This window comes from Amyelois transitella, chromosome 6 (genome assembly GCF_032362555.1).
Source record: "Amyelois transitella isolate CPQ chromosome 6, ilAmyTran1.1, whole genome shotgun sequence".
NCBI classification, from domain to species: domain Eukaryota; kingdom Metazoa; phylum Arthropoda; class Insecta; order Lepidoptera; family Pyralidae; genus Amyelois; species Amyelois transitella.
In genome coordinates, this window is record NC_083509.1 from 7,306,933 (window position 1) to 7,320,416 (window position 13,484).

At 34.8% G+C, this 13,484-nt stretch overlaps 1 protein-coding gene across 1 annotated transcript in view; it reads left to right on the plus strand.

The window, feature by feature from the left end:
* LOC106131218 (eye-specific diacylglycerol kinase) overlaps positions 1–13,484 on the plus strand; it is a 108,736-nt gene that overhangs the window by 71,190 nt on the left and 24,062 nt on the right. The window contains exons 6-7 of the mRNA XM_013330230.2: positions 4,115–4,250; positions 12,253–12,456. Of these exons, the coding sequence (XP_013185684.2) occupies positions 4,115–4,250; positions 12,253–12,456 (340 nt within the window). The remainder of the gene's footprint in view (positions 1–4,114; positions 4,251–12,252; positions 12,457–13,484) is intronic.

The following is a 13,484-nucleotide window of genomic DNA, read 5'->3' on the forward strand; positions in this document are numbered from 1 at the left end:
ATTATATTGACTTTAGATACCAGTGTGAAGACTGAAATAAATCCCTATAATGTGCATTTTATTTAGTTACAAATCCCTACTCTCATGTTTTGTTTCCGGTGGGTATACATTAAAAAAATAAACAAATAAGCAGAAATGGGTTCAGTACCCAGTCGCACATTTTCTCGGTTTTCTCGCGGTCCCACTGGGGTGATTGGTCTTCGCAATTTTATCTAATAAAGGAAATGCCACTTTTCAGAACCTTTGTAAGGTAATGTATTAGCTATTGTGTGCTATAAAGAGTTAGTATATTGTGGTTTTGGATTTGGTAAAAAGTTTATGTATTATTATTCTTTCCAATAAGGTGACTTAGGCTATATCGCTAAGGCTAAGACGAAGCCTTATATTTATTCGAAAATAATAAGCGATCCCTCGCGACATTAGCATAATATGATTAATATCATAAAACGAAGATGAATCGGGACACTAGTGAAAATAACCAAAATACAAAGAAGAACCTTGAAATTAAAATATACATATACGCGTCACGTAATTGTTTGCGATTGGCTATCTTGTTTTAAGCGTCATTACTTGAAACGACATAATTACGAATTGAATAACTATGGAGCATAATATGGTAGGGTAATTTGAGTTTATTTGTACCGGTCATTTACTACCCGTGATGAGTGGGCAAGGTCTGCGAAGTGTTGTTGAAGTATATTCGATATGCCCATATAAATCTTAACAATACGTAGGAAGGTACTTAGGCATATTACCTTTCTGAAAATTCAACATTTTAAGACTTCAACTTCCCGGTCCTATTTCTAGTGCTTTTCAGACTATTGTGATAAGCTATGCCATTATATATTGGTCTTTTCTTACTTTTTAACCTTTTGAGCGCCACGCATCAAACGCATTTCCGTGCCCTGAACGCCAAAGCAAAAAGTAAACAAGAATACCATAGTCTTTCCAAAAGTCGATTTATGAATATCAGATCTTGGTAACACTAACACGCAATTACCTGTTTTTGTTGGTTGTTATGTCCAATAAATGAGTAGATACTTATTATCTGGGCTATTTTAATAAATATTGTAGTAGGTATCTCCCTCTCTTTGTACTTATATTAAGTACATAAATTATAACCAAACATTACAATAGAATAGTAGTAAACCACAACACTACTGTTCATAGTGATGACGTCACTGTCACGACTGGATGACTTTGGCGCCGCTAATATTTCCTTTTTTAACTTTCATAGAGATGTACCCCTATCGCATATTGAGTAACAATTACAAAATCGATGTTATCGAAGCAAAGTTAAGCACAGATAGTAGAACAATGTTACAAAGACAACAAGGATTTGAGATGATTCTGGGATGTCTTAAAAATGAGAAAAAAAAGCACAATCTTAAGTAAAAGACCACTTTCATCTTCCGAAAATTCCTCGTCATCACCAACGCCTTCCAAAATGCGAAGAAGTTCCGAGACATGGCTCATTTTGCACTGCACTACTTTTTAAATGATTCGCTTAGGACGTCATCAGCATGCGATCTTTGACCACGGCGCCCAGTGAACTGATTATCTGGCAAGGAATTTGCGTCTTTCACATTACAACACTAGCGGTCAAACAGACGACTTTGGCGTGCTGGACATTGAATTTACTAAGATGAAAGTACATATGTTTTAGTTTAATATTTCTCAGTACTTGTGGCTCTAAAGTTCCTGATTTTTACCCTCACATGTTGCTGAGACTTTCTTTTTTTGAGGAATGTAGAATTAAAATACCAGTTATAATTTCCAATGTCTTTATTATTTTTATTGACTGGGTATTTTGTCAACTATAGACGTTGGCGTACGGAGCTCGCAAGTGCTGGTCAAACATAGGTGACTACGGCGTCCAAAAGGTTAAATATCAGGGGCGTACCAGTGACCATTAGTCCGGAACCTATAAACAAAACAGCAACAGCGAGAATGCATAGGTACTGTCTACAGATTTGATCGCACACATCACCATAGTGGGGAAAGTAGTGAGACGATAAACCAACTGCATAAAGAAAATCAAAAAACTTTACCGAGATTGAACTTAATAATTTATTTAAACCCAAGAAATCCCGCAATTCACAACAAATTTAAACTCTGATACACCATCAAACAATTTATGCTCTAATCGAGTCGATAACGTTGGGAGCCATCGAGTTGGAAGCTTGCAAGCACTTGCAGCACCTCCAGCTGTTTCTTGTGGGTACTAGATGTTCACAGCTCACGCACTCTAAATGGAACTGTGACGCGCACTGGCTGCACTTGATAGACGCGCATCCTTCAGTCGTTCGGTTGCAGAAGGCACAGGCACACTCCATTTTCTGAAAACAAACAAATAATTATGTACAACTACCATTGGGGTCTATTTCTATGAGTACGCGAGTCAGTTCTGTCTATTAGGTAAGTGAACCGTCTTACTAGGTACTTAGTTGAAATTTAGCAAACCGTAGAATTTGTGGCACCAAAGACCCCTTTGTAAATTAGACAGAGGAGACATACCCTATGTATACCTACAATAAAGTAATATAAAAATTATTCACTAAAATAAACCTTACCGAATTCTTACGTAGTTACAAGATCAGATTTCATAAAATATTTAAAGCAGGTTTTTATTTTACACTTATTCTTCAAAGTAATTTCAGGTTTTTGTACTTTTTTACAGATGTTTTTGGCGTGAGGGAAAATATCGACTGAAGGAAAAAGGAATTGTCTTGATTCGCTTTTGTTCGCTTAAATTTCTATTCTTTTTGTTCAAATATTGTGTTTCTGATTTCGGCCAAGCCTAATTATATTTTCCTGGGCAAGTAGGTTCGTACCTATTAATTGGAAATGTATTTGTTTTTTTTTTTAATTAATATTTTCTTATTAAAATAAAACTTCCATTTTGAGCCTCTGCTGAAATTGAGCACAAAGCTCAAGAGAGACATAAGTAATTCACAAGACTCCAATATAGCTCGTCCAGCTCCGACCAGTCACTAAAGTTTTAGTTGAAAGCTATTTTTGTCTGGCAGAATATTTGAGTAGCAAGCTATTTCATGTTTGATTGTTAAAGCAGCTGATTAATACTTGCGAGTTTGTTCGTGTGAAGGAACCGGAAAAACATGTTATCTCTGTTTTCTACGGAAAAATCGAATGAATGTCTATGCCAAAAGCTTGATTTGAAAAGTCTGATAGCCCCTGGCTCTAGAAATAGCATTGAATCACATCACACAAAAAAGTAATTTAAGTTATCTATGTTTAAGTATTAGTCTGTTCTCAGAACTGCTAAATTAAAAATAAAAACAATAATTGTAATTCAAGAAGGCGCCCCGCCCTGACTCATACTTAAAGTTACGTTCATATATAATATTGTCCCAACGGCCGACGCAGCAGAAAAAATACCTAGGTTTTGTAGTAATGAGCTCAAATATTTGAAAAATTTCAAATATTGTATGAAATCTTGTGGCAGGTAAAATAAATTCTTAATTTTTGTAATTGTATTTAAATTATTTATTCGATTGCACAGATTTTGCCTTCTTTATATTCAGTCTCCTATCACATCAGTTACTGTTCATTTTTGAAGAAAATAAGTGATTATTATCTTATTGTTCTTTTCTTGGCGTATGGTTCCCGGCACCAATAAACAAGAATAGGACCACTCCTTCTCTTTCCCATGGATGTCGTAAAAGGCGACTAAGGGATAGGCTTATAAACTTGGGATTCTTCTTGTAGGCGATAGGCTAGCAACCTGTCACTATTTGAATCTCAATTCTATCATCAAGCCAAAAAGCTAAACGTGGCCTATCAGTTTTTTCAAGACTGCTGACTCTGTCTACCCCGCGGGGGATATAGACGTGACAATATGTATGTATGTTCTCTTTTAAATTAGAGAAATCTTATTTTAAACTGCCGGGAATAATGGCAACAGGTAAAAATACTTATTGTCATATCAAACATTTTAAGAATTGAACAACCGATAAAATAATTAATTCATAGCGCAGTGCACCGTGGTTTTCCCGACTTGGTGTATTTAATTTGTATTTTTTAAATCACATAAATTACTTTTTTAAATAACATAAAAACTTACATACAAATTTATTCATTATTTTTTTAACAGGCGGCCTGGCGATAGTGGCGCTAGAGTGCTTCGGTCTACGCCAGACTGGGGGGACGCTGCGATCAGCGGGGAGCACCTCTGGTCGCCCACGTCTGTCTCAGGGGACTGTTGCTATGTCGGCGATGCGGAATGCCAGGTACTTATAAAGTATTATATCTTCCTCCTCTTTGCTTTGGTTCCTCACGACTCTGCAGAAGAGCCCGAGGTATGCCGTTAACCATCCTGGATATCGTACATCCTAGAATTTAGGAAGCATAATATTTTAGTGCTTTGTTCTTTAATCACCAACAAACAAACTGCGTAGGGTAGGCATATTAAGACGACGTAGAGAAATTACCTCAAAGCTTAAACAACCCTCAATGTAAACAGTCGAACATTGTACGAGTATCATGTGGTATAACCATGAAACATGTTATATTTAATATTAACGTGTGTTGTGAGAATTTCTTTTGAACAGGGTTAATAGGGAGCAAGTTGGAAACATTTTCAATTGTACCTACATAACAAAGCGAAAATCGAACCGCAACAAAAACATTGAGTAGCGAGCGTTCAATAAGTACGCGAGCACGTAGAAACACAAACATGTACAAAATTAATGGAAACACGAACCGCGAATATTAACATTTTATTGCCTGTGACGAGAGCAAACAGCCGCAGCGATCCGTTTGCTGGGCAACTCTCGTATTTATATGATCATTCTTATTAACCGGCACCAAAAAATGATGCACTCTTTTAGTTTGTAAATTCTCTTTTCCAATTAGACGCTATCGTTTTCTCGTGTCTTCGTTAGTGCAAGTCTCGTTTTATAGTTCCGTAGTTGCATAGAAGAGAGATATAAAGTTTATTTATAGCTAGTAACGGAGCTAGAGTATATAGATTGTTTTATGTAAATTGTGTTGCTATAAATTGTTTTGACGGCCTCTGTGGCGCAGCGGTAGGGCGCTTGTCGGAGGTCCCGGGTTCGAATCCCGGCCAGGGCATGATGAGAAACGAACTGTCTCTGATTGGCCTGGGTCTTGGATGTTTATCTATGTAAGTATTTATTCTAAAATATATAGTGTCGTTGAGTTAGTATCTCGTAACACAAGTTTCGAAACTTACTCCGAGGCTAACTCAATCTGTGTAATTTGTCCCGTATATATTTATTATTATCATTTCATTTTACAATTCACACACAAAACACTTCAATTTTGAAACCAGAGAAATTCATTTACAAACGATTCAAGTTCAAACAGATATATTTGAAACCGAGTTGAAATAGGGCGCAACGGAACAAAATATAAACGTGCGTAAGTCGTATACCCGTTGATTTATGAAAAGAAAACGCGAAAGACATATTTTCTGATAAGTGGCACACAAAATATATGTTTGCCGGCCTCTTCTTCAAGTCTGAAATTTATTTGTAGATAGGGCTCGTATATGAAAAAAGGGTGAAAAACATTTTTTTAACATTGTAACGATTACTTTTTGAGACCATTAATTCCAATATATTCAGAGTATAGCAAAACAATATGGCAGATAACACAAGGACAACTCCAAAAACTCTTAAAGCGCTATTACTAATCCCTCATATCTCCCAAGGGGTCAGTGTACCCCAAGCATCTTATTTTCCTAATGACTTTATCGCAAAAGACAAGAAATAAAAAGCATCGCTTTGGCGATAAAGAGAGAGAAAGAAAGAATTATAGAAATTCAATCTTTCTACAATTAGTCACTTTTTCAAAGATATCAAATAACATAATATTTGCAAAAAATGTACAGCTAAAAATGTTCCATTGTTTTTAGAATGTCATAAAAACTTAGGAAACAAGATACTTGGAGAGGAAAATGTAAGTAAAAAAGTAGCTAATTCCGAGTCAGCGCCCAACGAAAAAGAAAATTTAAATTTTAGCAGTTACGCTAACGATCCATTCACGGGGAATGTTTGGTTTTGACACAAGACGAAAAGCGTCTTCTTCAATAATATTATCTTCTCAACATGTCCTTCTATGATCAATGGATTGTAGAAGGAAAGAATGGATTATAGAACGAAAATCAATGGATTATAGAAGGACATGTATTTATGTATGGACACACATAAAATGTTATGAATTATATCCTTTGCCTGAAATTAACAGCCCGTCCAGATTTTTTACGTTACAATTTAAGTATTTTAAAGAATTCGTTTTCCTATTTCTCTCACGTGACTATGCTAAGGTACTATTACTGTGTTATGGAATTAATTTAACTTACCGGTATATGCCACCAATTAAGCCAAAACTAGTACGACAGTAAGAGGGGGGAAGAGTAGACATGTTTTAAAAGCTCCTAAATTTTATTTATCCTTTAAAATAGTTTATATTCTAGCACTCACATATTTTAGAAATGGACAAGTCGCTCCTATTAAACTTAGGTCTCTTTTCATTACAAAAGATATTTCATTGTTTAAAAGCTCTAGAGAAAATAGAATTTCAAAATACAAAAAAAGAAAAAACGCTATGATAAATTTAAAACAATTTTTTCGCAGCAAAAACATTTGTAACTGTTATATTTATTGTTAGACAAATTAGCTTGGGGTTTTAGGATATTATGACCCTCTTTGTACACGTTACCTACGTGAAAAATGTTCGGTAAAATATCTTTTACTCTTTTTATAATGAGAAATAATTTTATGATACGGACGAACTTCTTTTATTTTGAATCAAAGAAAATGCGCTAAGGTATTTTTTGTATTTTTAAACTTACCTAAGAGCTCTTGACTAGCTCAAGAAAGTAAAACAGAACTTATGTTGAATTTGAGCAAACTTAAAACTAATATCGTAATTATCCGAATGGTATGGGCAACGAAACAGAAAAAGATAACTTACAAATTAATTTGAATTTTTATTTCATAAAATATCGTTATATTCTTAAATTTGGGTTATGGCACGGTAAAGTCAATATAATCCCGTTATTTTGTCCAATTTATGCAACATACGTTGCGAACTTAATGGGTTAAGTAAAGGTCTGAAGGAAAATTTCAAACCTCGTAAAAGCGCGGAACGATATGAAATTGCTATAACTTTATATCGGCACATACAGTGTGCAATGTACGTCCGTACATTACAGTCAAAAATATATATAAAAATATAATCAGAAAATAATTATACAACACAACAATAAAATTCAAGAAATTAATAAAATCTTTATATACATAAGCATTTTATTTATTTATAAAACATTTGCACCGTAGCCGTTTATTTAATCACGTTGTTGACTGTACCTACATTATAGTGCAATAAAATTTTCACAACACAAAATAACTTGTGTTACCCTCGTGGAAACTTAACGTCAACAACTGCTGCCCGAGGATGGGCTCCCGTAGGAGTTAAACGTTCGTAACAGTAGATTTCTTCTACAGATAACCTTCTACAAACTTGCATTTCATAAGTATAAAAGAAAATTTGCCGAATGTTGTGTGTAGAGAGATTAAGGGAAGGTTATTTACTTGAACAAATTAAACCAATAATGTTCTCTCTCATCTCATTCCCAATTTCACCCTTCGCCAATATTGATAACTAATAATCATTAAACTGAAAAAGGATAAGGATAAACTTAACTTTTTATTATTTAGATGAAAACTTGTAACCATTTACTATCACAAAAAGTAACAAAGATTTTTTTCTAAAGTTTCGAATACAAAGGTTCTCACAACATCTTGTCCAATATTCAAGTAAACAAGACGAATACAATCCGTGAAAATATGGATATTTTCCTTTATCATATCATTTGATAACGAGGAATTTACAAATACCTTACACTTTTCCCGCCCTTATTTGCTCTTTTCACAAAGAAACTCTTTGAATCGCTTTGAAGACGAGCTCATAGGAATAATGCTATTGAATTTCATACAAACACCGATGTGTATTCGGCGGGTGGTATCTGATCGACAGACCAAGAAATTGTAATTTCCTCAACAGCCATTAGCAAGTTTCCTGGCCATTGTGCGTAGATGGCAGCAGTGCCTGTTAGTTGAATGTAAGATTAATGAGCGCTTTGACCACAAAATAGTAAGAGAACAGGATTGACCTTACAACCAATTTAGCCACGTGCATGTCAGGGTCTTAGTCTTTAGATACACAAAATTATAATCTTGGTAACCTGAGGTCGGAGATCAAAGCTACACTTTATTGCCTACAGAAAACATTCAAATTACACCTTCAAATTATTATTCCTTGAAGATACTTTAAGGCTTTCCTAATTTGTTTTGTAAAATTATAATTTTTTTGAAACGACAGTACGTTTTAAATACTACAGTAATCTTATAACCAATAATTTGTTACAGAAAAAGCAAGCAAATGAATTATAAGGAACGGATTTCTATCTTTCTGTCTCCTTGTATTTCGTCCAAAGCATTATGATAACGACGCATACGTAATGATGACCTGTTAAAACGACACCATAAAGGCTCGTTTTTTCTTCCGTACTAGTTCATTCACATGTCTCAGTAAGTCTGATAAAATTGATTTTAATATTATTACAACACAGAGCATAAAATATCACATCGTTGGCGAGTCTTCAGTGTTATGTGCATTATTAGGTAATGCCGATAATACAATTTCGGGCTAAAGCGCTTGTATTTTAACTAGAATCAATCAACGGTACCATTCAGAATTGCTATAGTTATTTAATGAATAGCGTCTTGCAAAATTAAAATTTACGACGAACCCGCCAAAGCTTAGATTCCCAATTGCCCCCGAAGAAATTGAGACGAAAATGGACAAAATGTTAACAAACGTTTCTCAGATGACTGCGCTAAAATGTGGCCCAAACAAAGTGCAAAGTCCATTTTCTTATATATATCTATACTAATATAATAAAGCTGAAGAGTTTGTTTGTTTGTTTGTTTGAACGCGCTCATCTCAGAAACTACTGGTTCAAATTTAAAAATTCCTTTTGCGTTGAATAGACCATTTATCAAGGAAGGTTTTTGGGCTGTATAACATTACGCTGCAACTATAAGGAGCAAAGAAATAATGGAATATGAGAAAAGCGGCATCCTTGAGGGCTTCAATAATGCCCAAAATAACTATTCCACACGGTCGAAGTCGCGGGCACAGCTAGTACATAATAAATTAAAATATATAATATTGTCGATTAGAATTTGTGCCATGGGTGTGTATACAGATCAGGTAAAATATCTGTTGTCACACTGGTGTGATTACGGATAAATATAACTTTTGTAAAAAGGGAACCAATCGATATCCTCTTTTTTGAAGTCGTTGAAATTTCTAAAAACTTCTCCTAAGTGTTACAAACACTTTTCCGACAACAGCATGGATCTACTTGTTATTACAAGACAAACTATCGTGGCACTTTGAGTTACAAAGGCAACCATTTTTCTTGTAGAGACACCTTTTTGACCTTGGTCGGAACAGTTTTAACTGGCTCTCTTCGGAAAAACGCGTATTGTCTAGTAAGAACTAGTTTTAACTGATATTTAATTTTGAGCATTAGTTAATTCTAATTTTAACAAAGGCATTTAGTCAAAACTAGTTCTACCTAGGGAAAACGCGTTCTATCTAAAAACTAGTTGTAACTGTAAAATATACATACATACAGGTCAAACTGAGAACCACTCTTTTTGAATGCTGTTAAAAAGTAACCATAGTTACACTGGTGTAGCAAAATGGGTAATTACGGATCGGTCGTAAAAAGAGAAACTATTTATTTTTCACTTTCCTGCTGTAACTATTAAGTGTACAGTTGAATGAAAAAGTCCACAGTTTCCTTAGGAACATTTTGTTAAAAATTGCCTATCTATATCTATATAGCTGTTTATCTGAAGTACTAACGAATCATAGTGGGACAAAGTCTTTGGTATATAATAACTATTTCTATTCAGACAAAATCTTAAACTTATACCCATGGCTGTTGCTAACGAACAAGTTTAAACAAGGCTCGTAATACATTAAAATTGTTTTGCCATAAACAAGGGTTAATCCGTTCCGAGCAAATTTAAACCAGACTCCTGACCCTTTTCATTCTGACTTCGCATTTCAAAGCGCTAATGCGTAACTGTGTATCAAGTATTTTGATGTCAGATATTGGTCGGATTAGGCAAACCCAGTGATTTAATTAAATATTAAAAATAAATTAAGTCAGCCACAAGTTCCAAATTTGAATATTGCTGCAGGGTTACAGAATAAAAAATAAATATGTAAATAAAGAAAAGGTTTCCGTTAGATCACTAAGGTTGCTTCCCGCCCGCTAAGGTACGAGATTATAAATTTCTTGATAATTTTACTGGTAACTTCAATACAGATTGTTATTAAGGGAGTAAGAAATATTTCAAGAAGATCCGTTAGTCAAATTAACTTCTCAGTACGAGTAACAATCTAAATAAACAGCTGTCTGATTCCTGTGTACACTATGCTAATTAACATTTGTTATAGTTGTACGCAAGTTTGCTATCATGTATGTTTTACGAGGAGAACAAATAAACAAACCCATGTTATTCTATTCATATCCATATATTAATAAACTGATGGAATTTACTTTGAATGCGCTATTTAGCTTACATTGGAGACGGATTTGTCGAGCTGTAAACAGACACCTATTAACGCTTGTTTGTCGTATTTTGAGAAGACTAGTATTGTTTTCTTATTCCCTTAAAGTTAGCTAATCAGAAACTTCAGTATTTCAGGAAGTGCTTTCTTAGTTGATGGTGATTTCATTACATTAGTAACTTGCGTTCCGTTCCGATCCGTTTCGGCTTCGCAAGGGAGCATTTATACATATAAACCTTTCTCTTGAATTACTCTATCTATTTAAAACAACTTGTATCAAAATCCGTCGTGAAATTGTTAAGAGGGACAAAGTCGGAAAGATGACGCCAGTATAACCTGATCGTCGGCATAGAGCAGACATTTGACGAGTAACTCATTCATCCTTAATCCACTTTCAGACTCTTTCAAATCTGTCAAACAACTATCCATAAATAGGTTGAACAGCCACGGTGACGCAACACATCCTTGCCTAACGCCTTTCTCAATCTTAAACCACTCAGTGTGCGCTCCGTTTATCCTTACACAAGCACTCGAATCCTCATATAAGGATTTCAGTGGTCGTATTAAGAGACTGCTCACCCCATGCATAGAAAGTGCTGACCACAATTCATTCCTCTCAACTCTGTCATAGGCCTTTTCCAAATCCACGAATGTGCAATAGACTTTTTGACTCTTGGCCAAAAACTTTTCGGCTATGCACCGCAAAGAAAAGACCTGATCAGTACATCCCATTCCCTTTCGAAATCCCGCTTGAGCATCCCATATTTTGTCATCATTGTGTATGTAGGAGTACGGGTTTTGAAAAACAAGATTTTACATTCTCGTCTTAAGTAGATACAAAGCTTGTAACAGAACCTTTTGCGTCGGTAATTCGATAAGCAACAAGTAACTTTAATGTAACCGACTTTAAACCGGCGCTGCGCATAATTTCTCCTAACGTTTTAAAACCCCGTTAACGTGGGCCTTAGGACTTAACGTTTATTTGCCTGCAACCCGTCGTGAGAATAATAAATAATGCCCCTGCCTTTTAACACGTCTTTACTGAATTAATAGTTAGGTTCTAGATTTATAACCCAATGAATATATGCATGTAATAAATTATTTCCGCATATTGCTTTGCGTCGACATAAATGGGCCACGTTTTAACATTCTAAATATTCGTAAGAGCAACACGTTTTTGTTGGCTAGAATTTGGAGGCCCAACTTTACATGAAACGTGAATAAATTTTCTTTTTGACGTTACTACACCTTCTTTGCCCGAGTTTTAATTATAGCTTTAGAATATTTACTTCCCGGAAAATAGGTACCTGCCAACATAATTATTTGAAGATACACATAGTATGTTTATTGTTAGATATTGTTACGACTGAAATCGAACATTTAAAAAATTACTTGGTTATTAATATGAGTAGGCCATATCAACTTTTTCACCTGATATAAGGTATTTATAATGAAATAATAATAATTAACTCGATATTAGTTTTATATGTCGTTCGTCAAACGTTCAACCGCTAACTTTTCCGTATATAGGTACAACCCTTGCAATAAATATAGTTTAAGACTATTTATACAAACTTCAAAGGAACTCAATATCCTTTACATGTAACACAGAAACACGGATCCCGCATGAAATGTTCGGCGTGCAAGATCGTCGCGCACACGGCGTGCATCGACATCCTGATGGACCGCGTGCAGTTCACGTGCAAGCCGACCTTTCGTGACGTCGGCATCCGCCAGTACCGCGAGCAGACCGTGACGCACCACCACTGGGTCCACAGGAGGTCGGAGAAGGGCAAGTGCAAGGCTTGTGGGAAGGTAAATTTCCATACGATTAAGTTTGTTTATCCAGCTAGAGTATATTGTAGTAGTTAAGTAAAAAGTTAACCTAATTTTTTTTTCATAACCAATTGTTATGTGAAGCTAGATAATATTGCATGCGTTATGTAAAAGCATAATTTTTAATTTTGCTCGATCTGTCTCCCCACAAAACTTAGCTAAATTATCCAAAATTTTACACAGTAGATTAACATAATACAGACACGTAGAATAAAAAATTTGATAAATCAGTGACAATCGAAAGGTTCCAAAAATTCTGAAACCTATGGAATGCGAATATAGCATGAGCAAATTTTGAGCCCTACAACGAATGACATCCGTAATTTAGCGATTCACATAATCACGTCTATATCCCTTTCCGAGTAAACAAATCCAAAAGTCATGAAAAAACTGAAAGACCACGTTCAGCTGTATAGCAATGAGGTTATAACTGGTATGATAATTATTATTAAATTTTATTCACACTAGTTACCTATGTGCGGCTTACCATCAATAACGGATTGACATCATATACTTATTTTTTTAATTAACATTCTTAAATAGAAGTTTTAAAAGATTATTATTATTTGTAAATTTGTTTTTTAATTTAAAATATGGATGCAATAATAATGTAATTAATTTACCCCGACTTCATAGGACTACTTGTGGTTGGTAAGTATTTTATTTGCGGTACTTTGTCAAGATGTTGGATGTCCATGTCCACTATCCAATTTTCAACGCCTTCAGAGAGAAACCGAAGCCGGTGATAAATGTTTATTACCAGTAAGAATAATGACTCTTTTGAGGCGAATAGTAGGTATTATGTTTAATTTAAACGAAGCTTCGTCCAATATTGTAATTTATCACGAGTTTTGGAAAAGGAATTATTAAAACCTTTAAACCCCCAAATTAAAAAATATTTTATTTAAAGGACAATTTGTATATGTACTGTACATACATACATGGCCTCTTTAGTCACTTCTTTATCCTTTGCGAGGTTGACAGAACAGTCTTGAAAAGACTGATAA